Here is an 18,245-nt window from a genome sequence, read left to right as displayed (position 1 = left end):
GACTGGGGAAGCTTTGCACTTTATCAGGTACTTTGTTGATGCTGTTCCAATTTTTACACACACACATATATATATATATATACAGGTCCTTCTAAAAAAATTAGCATATAGTGTTAAATTTCATTATTTACCATAATGTAATGATTACAATTAAACTTTCATATATTATAGATTCATTATCCACCAACTGAAATTTGTCACGTCTTTTATTGTTTTAATACTGATGATTTTGGCATACAACTCCTGATAACCCAAAAAACCTGTCTCAATAAATTAGCATATTTCACCCATCCAATCAAATAAAAGTGTTTTTTAATAACAAACAAAAAAACCATCAAATAATAATGTTCAGTTATGCACTCAATACTTGGTCGGGAATCCTTTGGCAGAAATGACTGCTTCAATGCGGCGTGGCATGGAGGCAATCAGCCTGTGACACTGCTGAGATGTTATGGAGGCCCAGGATGCTTCAATAGCGGCCTTAAGCTCATCCAGAGTGTTGGGTCTTGCGTCTCTCAACTTTCTCTTCACAATATCCCACAGATTCTCTATGGGGTTCAGGTCAGGAGAGTTGGCAGGCCAATTGAGCACAGTAATACCATGGTCAGTAAACCATTTACCAGTGGTTTTGGCACTGTGAGCAGGTGCCAGGTCGTGCTGAAAAATGAAATCTTCATCTGCATAAAGCATTTCAGCCGATGGAAGCATGAAGTGCTCCAAAATCTCCTGATAGCTAGCTGCATTGACCCTGCCCTTGATGAAACACAGTGGACCAACACCAGCAGCTGACATGGCACCCCACACCATCACTGACTGTGGGTACTTGACACTGGACTTCAGGCATTTTGGCATTTCCTTCTCCCCAGTCTTCCTCCAGACTCTGGCACCTTGATTTCCGAATGACATGCAAAATTTGCTTTCATCAGAAAAAAGTACTTGGGACCACTTAGCAACAGTCCAGTGCTGCTTCTCTGTAGCCCATTTCGGCACCTGTAGCCCATTTCCTGCACACGCCTGTGCACGGTGGCTCTGGATGTTTCCACACCAGACTCAGTCCACTGCTTCCTCAGGTTCCCCAAGGTCTGGAATCGGTCCTTCTCCACAATCTTCCTCAGGGTCCGGTCTCCTCTTCTCGTTGTACAGCGTTTTCTGCCACATTGTTTCCTTCCAACAGACTTACCATTGAGGTGCCTTGATACAGCACTCTGGGAACAGCCTATTTGTTGAGAAATTTCTTTCTGGGTCTTACCCTCTTGCTTGAGGGTGTCAATGATGGCCTTCTTGACATCTGTCAGGTCGCTAGTCTTACCCATGATGGGGGTTTTGAGTAATGAACCAGGCAGGGAGTTTATAAAAGGCTCAGGTATCTTTTGCATGTGTTTAGAGTTAATTAGTTGATTCAGAAGATTAGGGTAATAGGTCGTTTAGAGAACCTTTTCTTGATATGCTAATTTTTTGAGACAGGTTTTTTGGGTTATCAGGAGTTGTATGCCAAAATCATCAGTATTAAAACAATAAAAGACGTGACAAATTTCAGTTGGTGGATAATGAATCTATAATATATGAAAGTTTAATTGTAATCATTACATTATGGTAAATAATGAAATTTAACACTATATGCTAATTTTTTGAGAAGGACCTGTATATATATCTAATATATAAAGCTGAATGTGTGTGCGTGTGTGTGTGTGTGTGTGTGTATGTATGTATGTATGTATGTATGTCCGGGATTGGCATCTGCACCGTCGCAGCTACAGCCACAAAATTTTGCACAGTCACACGTCTGGACCCCGAGAGCGTCATAGGCTATGTTGTGAGGCGAAATTTTAACCCCGCGCTTTCCAATTCACCAAACAATTTTGCCCCTATCTACATAATGGGGAAAAGTGAAAGGAAAAATGTTGGAGGCAAATTGACAGCTGCCAGATGTGAACAAGGGGGACTTAAAGAATGAGAGTGATGGCGCCAAAGAGTATATACCATACAGTTGCTAAGGTGGGGCCCCAACATGGGATACTCACCACACACGGGGATATGAACACACACACAAAATGCGCCACACACTACCACGTGCTTGAACACATATACCACCCTCAGCACACATTTCACCACACATACACCAACCTCGCCACATAAAAGTCGAAACACAAAAGTCGCCGCTCAAAACTCGCCACGCGCAAAACTCGCCACATGCAAAAACTAGGCTCACGCAAAATTCGCCACACGCAAAACTTGAACACGCGGAAAAATTGCCACATGCACAAAAGTTGCAACACATGCAAAAGTTGCCTCACACAAAACTTGCACATACTCAAAAGGCACCACGCAAAACTCGCCATGCGCAAAACTTGCTGCACACAACTTGCTACACTAACCTGTCACATGCAACTCGACACACAAAGTTGCTACATACATGTTGCCACACAAAACTCATCTCACAAAAGTCGCTACATGCATGTCGTCACACGCAACTCAACACACACAACTTGACAAACGAAACTCGCCCTAAAACACACACAAGTCTGGTATTATCCTTCAAAAATAAAAACCTGATTAATAAGCAGACAAACTACAAGAGCAACAAATGTACCACATAGGAAATACAGCAGCTGTCAGTCACATGACCTGTCTATTATGTGTATGTGTGAGCTAATATATACTGCCAGGGGGAGGGCTTCCTGTTGGCTGGGGATTTATCAGGCTGCCAATTTAGCTTACAAATACTGAGGTAAAAATACTGAGCAAATAACGTGTGAACGAGGTCGAATACAGGAGGAGATGACCTACAGGTATATACTATATACAGGAGGAGATGACCTACAGGTATATACTATATACAGGAGGAGATGACATACAGGTATATGTAATATATATAGAAGATGACATACAGGTATATACTATATACAGGAGGAGATGACATAAAGGTATATACTATATACAGGGGAGATGAGACACAGCAGGTATATACTATATACAGGGGAGATGACATACAGGTATATACTATATACTGGAGATGACATACAGGTGTATACTATATATAAGGGAGATGACAAACATGTATATACTGAGGTGAAAATGAGAGGTGTGAGGTGAAAATGAAAAGGTGTGAGTGCAAAATGAGAGGAGTGAGGGAAAATAGGGGAGTGATCGGAAAATGACAGATGTGCGGTCGAAATGACAAGTGTTAGGGGGGAATGAGAGAGAAAATGAGAGATGTGAGGGGGAAAATGAAAGATGTGATTGAGAAAATGAGAGGCGTGATGGGAAAATAAGAGAAGTGAGGTGCTATAACTAACAACAGATATTTACTATGCCCAGGCAACGCCGGGCATATATATATATATATATATATATATATATATATATATATATATATATATTTTAATATTTACTTCAGCGCGATATAGCAGAAAAGCCGGTAATTCAATTGCTGGCTTTTGCTATCTCCTTCCTAAACCCGACATGATATGAGACCTGGTTACATACAGTAAACCATCTCATATTCCCATTTTCTTTGCATATTCCACACTACTAATGTTAGTAGTGTGTATGTGCAAAATTTGGCCGTTCTAGCTATTAAATTTAAGGGTTAAATGGCGGAAAAAATTGGCGTGGGCTCCCGCACAATTTTCTACGCCAGAGTAGTAAAGCCAGTTACTGAGGGCAGATATTAATAGCCTAGAGAGGGTCCACGGTTATTGCCTCCCCCCCCCCTGGCTAAAAACATCTGCCCCCAGCCACCCCAGAAAAGGCACATCTGGAAGATGCCCCTATTCTGGCACTTGGCCACTCTCTTCCCATTCCCATGTAGCGGTGGGATATGGGGTAATGAAGGGTTAATGTCACCTTGCTATTGTAAGGTGACATTAAGCCAGATTAATAATGGAGAGGCGTCAATTATGACACCTATCCATTATTAATCCAATAGCATGAAATGGTTAATAAAAACACACACACATTATTAAAAATTATTTTAATGAAATGAACACACAGTTTGTTTGAATATTTTATTGTTCTCTCAATCCACATGAAGACCCTCGCTCTGTAACAAAGGAAACATAATAAACCAACAATATACCGTATTTTTCGCTTTGTAAGACGCTCCGGATTATAAGACGCACCCCAAATTTTGAGGAGAAAAATAGGAAAAAAACTTTTTTTTAATAAATTTGTGGGGCGTCTTATAATCCATGCGTCTTATTTCTCACCAGGGGTTGTGGCTGCAGCGGATCAGGGTCCCAGGGTCGGTGCTGGAGGCAGGATTGGAGCATTGCTGCAGGCTGGGATGAGGGGGTCTGCAGGGGGCTCCTGTGCTGCAGGCTGGGATGAGGGGGTCTGCAGGGGGCTCCTGTGCTGCAGGGCTGTCTCCGGGGCTGCAAGGCTGTCTCCAGGGCTGCGGGGGGCTCTGGCGACATTTTGTGAAAGACCAGAGCCCCCCGGCAGTTCGTCCATGCGTTCCTGTATGACTGACTCCGGGAAAATGGCCGCCAGAATCTCGAGAGATGAGATCTCAGCGCTGAAATCTCATCTCCTGAGATTCCGGCGGCCATTTTCCCAGAGTCAGTCATACTGGAACTAACTCCGGGAAAATGGCTGCCAGAATCTCGAGAGATGAGATCTCAGCGCTGAGATCTCATCTCTCGAGATTCCGGCGGCCATTTTCCCGAAGTCAGTCATACAGGAACGCAAGGACGAACTGCTGGGGGCTCTGGCCTTTCACAAAATGTCACCAGAGCCCCCCGCAGCACCGGAGTTTCCAGGATCTCCCGGGACAGCAGCGGGCAGCAGCGGACAACCGCGGCAGTGGTGGCGGGCGATAGCGGTGGAGGGCGGCAACGGACACCCCCTCATCCCAGCCTGTAACGGTAAGCGGTATATCCGCTTTGTAAGACGCACCCCCATTTCCCCCCCAAATTTGGGGGAAATAAAGTGCGTCTTACAAAGCGGAAAATACGGTACATACCTTCCGATGATCTGTAATGTCCCACGACGTAAATCCATCTGAAGGGGTTAAAATATTTTACAGCCAGAAGCTCTGCTATAATGCAGCTGTGCTCGTGGCTGTAAAACCCCGGGGAATGAAGGTAATGTAGGTCAATGACCTGTAGTTACCTTCATTCGCGGTGATGCGCCCCCTGCTGGATGTCCTTCGAGCATGGGAAAAAAAAAATCAGACAAGTTCCCAGGCTCGAGTTCATATGAGGACAACCAGCAGAGGGCGCATCACTGCGAATGAAGGTAACTACAGGTCATTGACCTACATTACCTTCATTCCCCGGGGTTTTACAGCCACGAGCACAGCTGCATTAGCAGAGCTCCTGGCTGTAAAATGTTTTAACCCCTTCAGATGGATTTACATCGTGGGACGTTACAGATCATCGGAAGGTATGTATATTGTTGGTTTATTATGTTTCCCTTGTTACAGAGCGAGGGTCTTGAGGTGGATTGAGAGAACAATAAAATATTCAAACAAACTGTGTGTTCATTTCATTAAAATAATTTTGAATAATGTGTGTGTTTTTATCAACTATTTCATGCTATTGGATTAATAATGGATAGGTGTCAGAATTGACGCTTCTCCATTATTAATCTGGCTTAATGTCACCTTACAATAGCAAGGTGACATTAACCCTTCATTACCCCATATCCCACCGCTACACGGGAGTGGGAAGAGAGTGGCCAAGTGCCAGAATAGGCGCATCTTCTAGATGTGCCTTTTCTGGGGTGGCTGGGGGCAGATGTTTTTAGCCAGGGGGGGCCAAAAACCGTGGACCCTCTCCAGGCTATTAATATCTGCCCTCAGTCACTGGCTTTACTACTCTGGCGGAGAAAATTGCACGGGAGCCCACGCCAATTTTTTTCCACCATTTAACCCTTAAATTTAATAGCTAGAGCGCCCAAATTTTGCACATACACACTACTAACATTAGTAGTGTGGAATATGTGAAAAAAATGGGAATATGAGATGGTTTACTGTATGTAACGCATGTCTCATATCATGTCGGGTTTAGGAAGGAGATCGCAAAAGCCGGCAATTGAATTACCGGCTTTAACCCCTTCACCCCCGGAGCTTTTTCCGCTTTTTCATTTTCGTTTTTTGCTCCCCTCCTTCCCAGAGCCATAACTTTTTTATTTTTCCGTCAATATGGCCATGTGAGGGCTTATTTTTTGCGGGACGAGATGTACTTTTGAACGATACCATTGATTTTACCATGCCATGTAACAGAAAACGGGAAAAAAATTCCAAGTGTGATGAAATTGCAAAAAAAGTGCAATCTCACACTTGTTTTTTGTTTGGCTTTTTTGCTAGGTTCACTAAATGCTAAAACTAACCTGCCATTATGATTCTCCAGGTCATTATGAGTTCATAGACACCAAACATGTCTAGGTTATTTTTTATCTAAGTGGTGAAAAAAATTTCCAAATTTTGCTAAAAAAAAAAAAAAAATTGCGCGATTTTCCGATACCCGTAGCGTCTCCAATTTTCGTGATCTGGGGTCAGGTGAGGGCTTATTTTTTGCGTGCCGAGCTGGCGTTTTTAATGATACCATTTTGGTGTAGATACGTTCTTTTGATCGCCCGTTATTGCATTTTAATGCAATGTTGCGGCGACCAAAAAAAACGTAATTTTGGCGTTTTGATTTTTTTTCTCGCTACGTCATTTAGCGGTCAGGTTAATCCTTTGTTTTTATTGATAGATCGGGCGATTCTGAACGCGGCGATACCAAATATGTGTATGTTTGATTTTTTTTTAATTGTTTTATTTTGATTGGGGCGAAAGGGGGGTGATTTGAACTTTTATATATTTTTAATTTTTTTTATATTTTTAATCACTTTTTTTTTTTAATTTTAGCACGCTTCAATAGCCTCCATGGGAGGCTAGAAGCATGCATAACTCGATCGGCTCTGCTACATAGAGGTGAAGTACAGATCACCTCTATGTAGCAGAAATGCAGGGTTGCTTTGAACGCCGACCACAGGGTGGCGCTCAAAGCAATCGGCCATCAACAACCATAGAGGTCTCAAGGAGACCTCTGGTTGTTATGGCGATGCACTGCTGACCCCCGATCATGTGACGGGGGTCAGCAGTGCGAGCACTTCCGGCCGCGCGGCCGGGAGCGCTAGTTAAATGCCGCTGTCAGCGCTTGACGGCAGCATTTAACTAGTTAATGAGCGCGGGCGGATCGCGATTCCGCTCGCGCTCATTGCGCGCACATGTCAGCTGTACAAAACAGCTGACATGTCGCGGCTTTGAGGTGGGCTCACCGCCGGAGCCCACCTCAAAGCAGGGGATCTGCCAGCTGACGTACTGTTCCGTCAGCTGGCAGAAAGGGGTTAAAGCTATCTAGCGCTGTATGAAATATTAATATATATATACATATATGTGTCTCACTGACTAATATATATATATATATATATATATATATACCTATTCTATGTGTACACATTTATTCTACCTATTCTATTGTAAGCTGTCAGTGTGATTTTACTGTACACCGTGCTGAATTACCGGCTTTTCTCTCTAACACCGCTGCGTATTTCTCGCAAGTCACACTGCTAGTCCGTGTGTAATCCGTATTTTTCTGGCCCCCATAGACTTTCATTGGCATATCTTTTGCGCAATACGGTGACAAACGCAGCATGCTGCGATTTTCTACGGCCGTAGAAGACCGTATAATACGGATCAGTAAAATACGGCTGATAGGAGCTGGGGCATAGAGAAGCATTGTACCATATGCAATCCGTATTTTCAGCACCCCTCTTACGTCCGTAAAACACGGTAGTGTGACGCCGTCCTAAGAAGACAACAGAAATGTGAGAAGAAAAAACAGCTACTGTTAACTACTCAGATGATACAAGAAATGGATAATATGTCAGAACCAACTACCCCGGTGATTTAGGGATGAGACAGGATTAATACCCATAGAATGGCTTACATGCAACCCAAGGCTTCATCAGTGCCTGCCTGATCACGAAGGAAATGGTGAGGGGAAATCCAGTAACGTCAGACCCTGGTACCTCAGGACAGAAGGTACACCTCATAATCAGAAAAATACATATAGTGGGTAATCGTGAGCCATTGTCTTTTCTGGCTCCGCGTATTATTTTACGGATGTGACTATGGCCAGCTGTAGAGAGAATTCTCCGGATGCAGAGAATAATTGCAGACATTTTTGCACCATTTTTACTCCATGCACATCCCGCAAACAACCTCATTGTGTGGAAGTGATTTTCAGTCACAGGAATTTCTCCCATGTATGAATATACCGTATTATTCGGTCTATAGGACGCACTTTTTTCCCAAAAACTTTTTGGGGGAATATGGGGGTGCGTCTTGTAGTCGGAATATACTTACAAGTAGTGTGGAAGAAGCAGGAGTCGGGCGATTCTGCGGCGGTCCCAGTCCGACGCTACAGGGCGATGATCATGCTCCGTTCCCAGGCTGGTATAGCAGGTTCGGCGGTGTTCTGTGGTGCGAGGAGGGGGCTCTGCCGACATTTTGTGAAAGCCCGGAGGCCGCCGCACATCCATTGCTGCGATGCGGTGGCAGCCTGGAAAATGGCTGCCAGGGTGGCGCATGCTCAGATTGAGATCTCAGTAACGAGATCTCATCCCAAGATATCGGGAGACGAGATTTCGGTGCCAAGACTGGCGGCCATTTTCCCGGAAGCCACCGCATTGCAGCAATGGATGTGCGGGGGCCTACGGGCTTTCACAAAATGCAGATGGAGCCCCCCTGCACCACAGAACAAAGCCGAACTAGCCTGGGATGGGATTTCCCAGAGGCCACCGCATCGCAGCAATGGATGTACGGGGGCCTCCAGGCTTTCACAAAAGGCTGACCCAGCCCCCACACCACAGAGCACCGCCGAACCTGCCGCACCTGTCTGGGAGTCATATTACTTGACCACGCTCCACCAGCGCTGCCAATCACCCCCCACCAGTAAGCTGAATTCGGACTGAAAGACAGACCCCCATTTGACACATTATTTTTTTTCCCCTATTTTCCTTCTGCAAATGTGGGGTGCGTCTTATGGTCCGATGCATCTTATAGTCCAAAAAAATACGGAACCTTCTAGGTCACCCTTTCTGGATCCTCTTACCTTGTCCTGGAGGGGTAATATAGGTTCTTCTCGGGTTGCTGAGAACATTCCCATCCTGAACAATTCCAACCCCAATCTTGTTGGCACTTCCTTCAAACCCCAGGACAATAGTCATAGTGAGAGTCTGTAACAAAAATACCAGATTTAGTATACCTGGGTGTTGCTAACCCCCGCAGCCTATTCCGCGCCTCAGAAGTGGATAATGTTAAGTGTGTACGCTTAAAAACATTTAGCAACTTTGTAAGTAAAAAAAAAATTGATTCAACATTTTCTGAAGCTGACAAGTCATTATTTTTCCATCTATGGCGCTGCGTGAGGGCTTATTTTTGCGTGACGAGCTGGAATTTTACATTTACACCATTTTGGGGTAAATACGATGTTTTGATTGCCTCTTATTACATTTTTTGCAGTGTTTGGGGCTACAGAAAAACTGCAATTCTACAGTTTTGATTTTCTTTTCTCTGGAAAGCGTTTACCAATCATTTTAATTAATTTTATATTTTCATAGATAGGATTTTTACCGACACAGCAGTACCAAATATTAAAAAAAAAAAAAAAGTGTCATTTTTAACTGGGGAAAATGCATGATTTGACCTTTTTTTCAACTTATTTGTTAGTCACTTAGGCTATGTGCACACGTTGTGGATTCTCTGCGGAACCGCAGCGTTTTTTGGGGTGCAGAAACGCTGCAGATCCGCAATTGATTTACAGTACAATGGAAATCAATGAGAAAAAAAAGATGTGCACACGCTGCGGAAACGCTGCGGTTTAAAAGAAGTAGCATGTCACTTCTTTTTTGAGAATCTGCAGCGTTTTTGTACCCATTCCATTATAGAAATCCGCAGGGGTAAAAAACGCAGCAAATCCGCAAAAAAAAAACGCAGCAAAAACGCACAAAAAACGCTGCAGATCCGCACAAAAAACCCGCAGCTGCCTTTTCTGCCAGGAGAGACAGAATCCGCACCAGAAATTCCTAAGGATAATCCGCAACGTGTGCACATAGGCTTAAACCTGCAATTACTTGTATTATAAACAAGTACGTAGTAAAAATCACTGTCTCCTATGATGTCCGTCATATGCTAGACGCTAATGGAGAATGGATATGATCTGTGGTGGGTGACAGAATGAGCCCCTGGGCTGGATCACAGAGCTTATAAAGTGCCCGTCAGTGACCGAGTCTGCAGCATGCTCTAAGGCCACGTTCACACATTCAATATTTGGTCAGTATTTTACCTCGTAACCTCAGTATTTATAAGCCAAAACCAGGAGTGGTGACGTGTTTCTATGATACTTTTCCTCCGATTGTTCCTCTCCTGGTTTTGGCTACAAATACTGAGGTAAAATACTGACCGTGTGATCGTGACCTTAGGCTATGTGCACGTAGTCGTTTGAAGCAGGTCTACTTTTAAAGAGACCTGAAAAATTGCTTCAAAAACTCTTGACTCTGCCCAATTAAAGCTGCAAGAAAACTCTTCCAAAACTTCTTCAGGAAAAAAAAAAAAAAAACTCCAAAACCTCCGTAGAGTTTCCTGAAACTTTTCGGTTTGAAAAAAAATCCTCAAAAACCTCAGTGTGAACATAGCCTAAAATTGACGTAGACGTTTTCTCTGCTTGTGGTTGCTTCAGATCCTTAGGTACGCCGATACATCTTCAATAGATCACCCCCGTGTAGGCCAGATTCTCAACTCCGATCTCTTCTTCATATTTCGGACACTTCATTAAAGGGGTTGTCCTGCCTTAGGCTACAAGCCTGCAGGGCTGTGAATCCTCAGGGGACGTGCACTGTGCTGAGAGGGCGGTCCGCCGGTATGCGATCCGCCGGCCACATTCAGACTAGACTGTTTCCCTCCTTGCTCCATACTCTTGCATGGGCGAGTTTGGTCAGATGTCCTACTTTATAAATACGTATACAGGGTTCTCCACTACAGGACAATTCCTTCCATACTGCCACAAAGTGCAGTAATAAAAAAAACCCTTATAATTACCCCTGCACCAGTGGAGCTCCAACGACGGTGCGGTATACCCTTCAGAGGTCACATAACGCTGCAGCCAATCAGTGATAATTGACTGGCTGCAGCCTTTAGTATGCCTGTTTAGGAGAGGGGTGTAATTTACTTTTTATTATGCACTTTATGGAGATTCAGAAAGGAAAGTCCAGTAGTGGAAAACCTCTGACAGGAATTGTCAGAACTTCTTGGTGTAGTAGCCAAGAGTGGCCAGCAGGGGGCTTCTCATATGGGCCAAGGGGACCCCTGCACCCAGTAGCCTTGTATAGGTGCCCGCCACTTCGGCACCGTGTGGCAGTAGCGCAGGCCTGAGCGCCATCAGTGCAGGCACCCCATTCCCATGGGCACACAGTACATTCTGCACCGTATGCCCGCTGGCGAAGCCACAGGAATAGATAGCCGCCATTAATAACCACGGACACCGCGGTAGTGGGGTCCGATCACCACACGTGTACGGTACCTGCACTCGGGAGCTCCGCCCTTCCCGCCGCCGGCAGCACCACGTGCTTCTGTTGTGTGCCGCTTCTTCCCACGACGTGTTTCCGGGCAGCCTCGTGTGGAGCTTCTCCTGTCTTTGTGTGGATCGTCCCCGTGTTCGGTGTGTGCACGTATGTACCGGGCGTGGCGGCCATTCTCCTACATCTGTCATCCATAGTGACGGGGCAATGGCGGACACCGTGTGTATCGTTATCTTACGGGGATCTCGGGGGGTTTTCATTTAGCAATTTCTTGGCCATTTTTCCAATCTGAATCCCCCAGTTTTGCAGACCCCTGCTTGCTGTGATGGACCCTTCAGTTGTGTGCATTGGTGTGGGGTTTATCCGCAGAGTTTCCACGCACGTTACATTAGGATTGTGTGTAGAATTTCCCTCCATTACCGGAGCGACAATTGGTGATGAGCGAGTGTGCTCGTTACTCGTGTTTCCTGAGCACGCTCGGGTGGTCTCCGAGTATTTTTGGCGTGCCCGGAGATTTAGTTTCTGTCTCCGCATCTGCATGATTTGCGGCTGCTAGACAACCTGAATACATGTGAGGATTCCCTAACAAACAGGCAATCCCTGCGTGTGTTCAAGCTGTCCAGCAGCCGCAAATCATGCAGAAACTAAATCCGAGCACGCCGAAAATACTCGGGGAGACCACCCGAGCATGCTCAGGAAACACGAGTATACTCGCTCATCACTAGTGACAATGATGATTCCACACACAGGGTGGATTTTGCAATCTGCACACTAGGTCATTTAAAGGGAACCTGTGACTATATCCACGCTGGTCGTGCAGATCCGAGCCTCGCTGTGTGATTGCAGCCAGTATGGTGGCGTCTGGGGACTATGGGGGTAGATCTGACTAGTCCAATGTTATTTTGGGAGAACCTGGCCAGGGAGTAAAACATCCCGATCACGCCGCCAGCTGGGTCACATCACCCGTGGTTTCGGCTGCATGAATTCACTGACAGTCTCCGTCAAGCATGCTATAGAAACTGGCTGTGAGCAGCCCCTTAATGAGGTTGTTTACCCCCTTTATATTTTTCTATAAGTGGACCGAGCACCATCTGAAACATAGAGCATTACATATACCCCCTCTGCCTTCCGTAGCACTGCCAGGGTCCTTTGACCGTCTCTGAGCCTCCACTTCTGGTGGGGACAGGCAAATGACCGCTGCAGCCAATCAGGTAGAAACAGTAAATGCCCCTATTTTCTTTCTGCAATCTCCAGATTATACTTTATAGAGCTCAGGATCCCTCAGTATGGAGGAAGAAGGTTGTGGGCAGATGTATTATGAGGGTATGTGCACACTGTGCGGAAAACGCTGCGGATCCGCAGCAGTTTCCCATGAGTTTACAGTTTAATGTAAACCTATGGGAAACAAAAAACGCTGTGCACATGCTGCAGGAAAAAACGTGCGGAAACGCAGCGGTTTACATTCCGCAGCATGTCACTTTCTGCGGATTCCGCAGCTGCCCCTATGGAAAACCACAGTTGTAAAATCGCAGTGAAATCCGCAGAAAAACCGCGATAAATCCGCAGCGGTTTTGCACTGCGGATTTATCAAATCTGCTGCGGAAAAATCCACAGTGAACCAGAATACGTGTGCACATAGCCTTAGGGTGCCTTCACATTGCTTTATGTGGCCACGTCGGGGCTTGCGTTGGAACCCCCCCTCGAAACAGGATCCAGACATATGCGCCGCCTGGGGCCATAGAATAATGGTGCCAACTGTGCAAACGTGCTCTATGACATGCATAATTTTTGGGACTGTATGCTTACAGGAGGCGGCCCCCCAGACGTAGTAAACTGTATCTGAGTGTGTCTCCAATAGGCATACACATCCGAAAATGATACATGGAAGAGAGCACGTTTGTTCAGTCGTCACCATTATAAGCTATGGCCTCGTCTACGCATGCGTCTGGAACCCATTTTATTGGGGTTTCGGACATAAATCTCGACGGGGCCGCTGAACGGTTGTCTTAAACGCAACGTGAAAACACCCTAATCCTTGGGTATCTGCCACAGTGCAGACTCTGGATGATGCAGGCAGCCTGATCTTCTTATTGGGATGTCTCTACTGCACTCCCGATACTGGGAGAACTGCTTTGGCTGTGTTCACACCACGTGTTTGGCGTACACACCAGGAAAAGCTCCTGACATATATGTTAGGCATCTTGGACTATTTAACAGTGGCATCAATCTCTCGTAAACCTCCATGTAAAAACAAAAAAAATCTTTTTTTTCGAATATGTACTTTTACTGTATTCTATGGGACGAAAAAGTACAGGATACACGCTGCTCCATTATCTGTCATTTGTGAGTACAGTATTCTGTACCAGCCAGACATGAGCCACTTTTTTGTCCTCTGTCATGCAAAGTAGCCCTTTGGACATGAGTGTGTATGGCATAAGCTTTCCTGACATACAAGGGGTGTGATACATGATGCAAACCTAGCATTATAGCTTGATTACATTTTTGCATTGACTTGGTATTTTATGTTTCACACACTAGTTATATATGTCATAGAGGAACATTAAAATCCATAAAGACATCACCAGAGAGAGGGCATATCACCCTCACATTGAGCATATGGGATTAATTATAACTGGGGAAGTGAGAAAACGCTTACATTTCGACCTCCAGCGAAGTAGGGACCTCCTGCTGTGAACAGGTAATTGCAGCAGCTATCTGTTCTGAGAACCAGCCACCAAGACTGGGATTCTCAGAGGTGGAGAAGTACACTTCCAACGCAATAGCTTCCTCTGTCAAAGCACTGGTCCCCAGACTTTTTGGAGCCAGTGGTCAGTGAAATATCAATCTGATATTTATGGGAGATATATTTTCGGTCTCATAGCAAAGGGACAAACACATTCACTCACATCATTGTAAGACCATTCTAACCCCTCCAACGTATTGTCGGACCAGTGGATGATGCTATCCATGCCATGTTTCATCTCTTGAGACCTCCAGGGAAGAAAATATCCTGAGAGTTGGGGATCTTGTAAACTTCTAAAAGACCTAGCACATGTCACGACCAGCCCCTGTATGAGCTCATTAAGTGGATGTATGTGGGCATAACCTTGATCTAATAAAAAAAAAAACAGAGTTTGTGGTTGTCTCATTGTTCATTTTTCTGGAAGACACAGTCCTCTGTGAGAGTGTTCCATTTTCCTATTCGGAACACTCCCCTCCATAAAGATAAGATCCTTTCCTGCACCATCAGGTTTACTACTTCTTTCGTTATTCCTTTTTATTTTATGCAATTGCATATGCTGTATTGTTTTGTTTCCATTTTGTAACATCGTTTTATAATGTGTAATAAACACTACCTTTCCGGATTAAGCATACATGTTTTACAGCTTTGTTCTTCATGCCCTGTAAACCGCACCCCTGAAGCCATATGCTACCTGTAATGGGTGTCCAATCGGCCTGTATAAACGATTGGTGGTAACTGCTAGTACTTATTGTGGAGTTAGTGGTGACCATACTTGGGTGGGGTACACACACTATTTTTCACACGAGCTGGAATAGGTGTAGTTCCCCAGTAACCGGCCTAGTAGAGGAAGCGGCCTCATCCATCACTCGTCAGTCCAATGCGTAATTGACTTGACGATTGGAGGCAGCAGATTTGCGTCCCGTGACAAACTGGTGGCAGCTTTGGGATATGCGTGACTCCTCCACCAGTGTCATCCTTGACATACAGCATTATTTACTTTTGGACAGGTGCAAAGACGCTCCGATCCTTGCTGTATCCACGTCTGAACTTGTTGTTAATCAGAATGCCTAAAAGAGGAAAGAAGGATGACATCAAGTGTGAGACGGAGTCTGCTGTCCAAGATGAGGGTAGGTGAAGTGGTGTATGGAAATACTCCATCGATTTGTAGCCTGTAGAGTTCATCATTTGTCTGTACATTTATCAGAACCTGAAAACAAGAAAGGAAAGAAGGGAGGTAAGGAAGCCGAACCAGTGATCCAGTATGAGGATGCCCCTGACAAACTGACCACTGAAGATGGCAAGAAGTCCACACTGAAGATCAGCTCCTGGAATGTTGATGGTATTAGAGCATGGGTCAAAAAAGCCGGTTTAACGGTAGGTTCATTACGTAATTTTTCCTGTGGTTGCTGTACTATTACCAGCTGTGTATTTTGTATAATGCATTGTTTTATACTCTGTACAGTGGGTACGAGAAGAGGATCCTGACATCCTCTGTCTTCAGGAGACAAAGTGTGCAGAGAAGGCTCTCCCTGCAGACATTAAGGAAATGCCGGAGTACCCCCATAAGTATTGGGCCTGTTCTGATGAAAAGGAGGGTTACAGCGGAGTGGCAATGCTTTGCAAAGAGAAGCCTCTGGATGTCTCGTATGGCATTGGTAAGTATATTGAGGCAATTTTCGGCTAGACTTCCTCTATGCAGTTGTCTGATATATTGGATCACGGCTTGCACATTTGGAAATGTGGGCAAAGTCTGAATATTTAAACCCTGTTGACGCTCTCAAGTCACTGGGGAGTAGTTTACTTTGAAAATCCCAACTATAAACGAATCTTTAAAACATAGGGAAATTTATTTATGTAGTGTAAAAAACTTTTAAAGAAAGGCTTGTCATATCTGATAGCCAGTGTTCAGTAATTTTGACCCCACCAATTAGTGAAAAGACGGGTCAAAAGTGTTGAGCTGATCCTCGAGCTGTATATTGTTACTGCTGTTACCCGAGAATAAACTGAGCACGTCTACAGTGGTTGGTGAGTGTTTTGAGATCCAGACTAAAGCTACTTTCACACGATCAGGATTTGGTCAGTATTGTACATCAGTATTTATAAACCCAAACCAGGAGTGGAAAAGTATAATAGAAACATGTGCACCACTTCTGTATTTTTCACCCACTGAATACTTACCAAATCCTGAACAAAGCTACTGAATAAAATTTTTTTATTTTTCGTGTTCTAGTCATTATTGCATTTGTGCTTCCCATGTCTACTTTTTTCCCTCGCCGTTTGCTTCTTTTTTAAAGTTTATTTTATGTGTTCACCTTTATCTCCCTCCCCTGTTTTTTATGTTTGTCATTGTGAGCTGGTTATGGAATTTCTTAGATGTTTTCGTGTTGATTCATCAATTACAACTTTTTAAAAAGTTGCAAAATGTTTGTGCATATGTACTTCAGTTCCATTCTAGAGCAATTTTATCATTTTAGCCACAAAAATAAATTGCTACTTTTTGCACTAAAAAGTTGCACAACTGGTTAGACAAAAGTAAAGTATTGGCAGTTTGTCACATTCATTTTCAGGTTTCTAACCTTATTTATCTAATTTTTTTCTTCCCAGGGATTGAGGAGCATGATAAGGAGGGTCGCGTGATCACTGCTGAGTTTGACTCCTTCTATTTGGTTGCTGCTTATGTTCCCAACTCCAGCCGCGGGCTTGTACGCTTAGATTACCGCCAGCGCTGGGATGTAGACTTCCGTGCATATTTAAAGGGATTAGACAGCAAAAAGCCACTCATCTTGTGTGGTGACTTAAATGTTGCACATCAGGAGATTGACTTAAAGAACCCCAAAACCAACAAGAAAACCCCTGGATTCACTCCCCAGGAGAGAGAGGGATTCGGAGCACTGCTGGATGAAGGCTTCATAGACAGCTTTCGACAGCTGTACCCCGACAAGCAGTATGCGTACACCTTTTGGACTTACATGATGAATGCTCGGGGCAAGAATGTTGGCTGGAGACTGGATTACTTTGTCCTGTCAAAAGCATTGCTTCCAACCTTGTGTGACAGCAAGATCAGGAGCAAAGCCATGGGAAGTGACCACTGCCCAATAACCCTGTATATGGCCATGTAAAGGCTACTTGTGGTGACCCTAGACATACTGTATGGTAGTTTACCTTGACATATGATATGAGCATAGCACTTGGTAAACTGCAACACAACTCTCTACTTGACCATGAAAATATAATTAAACGCATTGATATTCTGTGATTTCAGAACGTACCATTATACTGGCCTGTATATAGATGTACCAAAAAATGGCCATCTAAAGCGATATTGACTTACTCATGGTCACGTAGAGGTTAATGATGAATATTGGTCATGAAATTAGGGTAAGCTTGGTGGTGCTTTTCTTTTAATTGGCTTTTTCCATGTAGTGTTTGACTATGAAAAAATAAAAGATTTGTTTTTCTATTTCTTTAAATCTTTTTAAGAGATAGATCATCTTGGGTCAATCAAACTGTTTACTTCTATGTACTATGAGAAAACATAACTTTGCAAGGGCCATTCCGGCTTTTTCTTCATTTGTGACGAAGATGTTAGGGCTTGGTCACACGTCCGTGTTTGATCAGTATTGCGTCAGTATTTGCCAAAACCAGGAGTGGAACTTTACAGAGAAAAACTATAATAGAAAGACTGACACCTGTTCTGTGTTAAGGAAACACTCCTGGTTTTGGAATCCTGGTTCTGGATTACAAATACTGATAAATATTAATGTGTGAATAAAGCCTTAGGCTACGTCCCCACGGTCTGTAATCGGCAGCGCTTTGGACGCAGCAAGTGTCCGCTGCATCCAAAACGCTGCCGGCTTTTGAACGCAGGTGATACTGCATGTGTTCATTGAACCGTGCAGAATGACTGCGCCCAATACATTGCACGGGTGAAATT

The 18,245-nt window shown here is 44.4% G+C and overlaps 2 protein-coding genes across 3 annotated transcripts in view; one reads left to right on the top strand and one right to left on the bottom strand.

Moving 5' to 3' along the window:
• OSGEP (O-sialoglycoprotein endopeptidase) overlaps positions 1-11,946 on the bottom strand; it is a 50,855-nt gene extending 38,909 nt beyond the window's left edge. Inside the window, exons 1-2 of the mRNA XM_069760670.1 lie at positions 11,571-11,946; positions 9,105-9,228 (exon numbers count right to left, since the gene is read on the bottom strand). Coding sequence (XP_069616771.1) covers positions 9,105-9,228; positions 11,571-11,828 — 382 coding nt within the window. The 5' untranslated portion in view covers positions 11,829-11,946. The remainder of the gene's footprint in view (positions 1-9,104; positions 9,229-11,570) is intronic.
• On the top strand, positions 11,327-17,771 carry APEX1 (apurinic/apyrimidinic endodeoxyribonuclease 1). 2 transcript variants are annotated; one of them, XM_069760694.1, is made up of 5 exons: positions 11,327-11,708; positions 15,319-15,438; positions 15,516-15,685; positions 15,774-15,966; positions 16,916-17,771. In XM_069760694.1, exons 2-5 carry the CDS (start codon positions 15,375-15,377, stop codon positions 17,428-17,430), a joined length of 942 nt encoding a protein of 313 aa, XP_069616795.1. In that variant the 5' UTR covers positions 11,327-11,708; positions 15,319-15,374; the 3' UTR covers positions 17,431-17,771. The 2 variants fall into 2 exon arrangements, with proteins under 2 accessions (XP_069616795.1, XP_069616785.1); XM_069760684.1 differs by having other exon boundaries at positions 11,368-11,718.
• The last annotated feature ends 474 nt before the right edge of the window (positions 17,772-18,245 follow it).

Source organism: Ranitomeya imitator, chromosome 1 (assembly GCF_032444005.1).
Source record: "Ranitomeya imitator isolate aRanImi1 chromosome 1, aRanImi1.pri, whole genome shotgun sequence".
NCBI lineage: Eukaryota > Metazoa > Chordata > Amphibia > Anura > Dendrobatidae > Ranitomeya > Ranitomeya imitator.
This window is presented reverse-complemented; position numbering and strand designations above follow the sequence as displayed.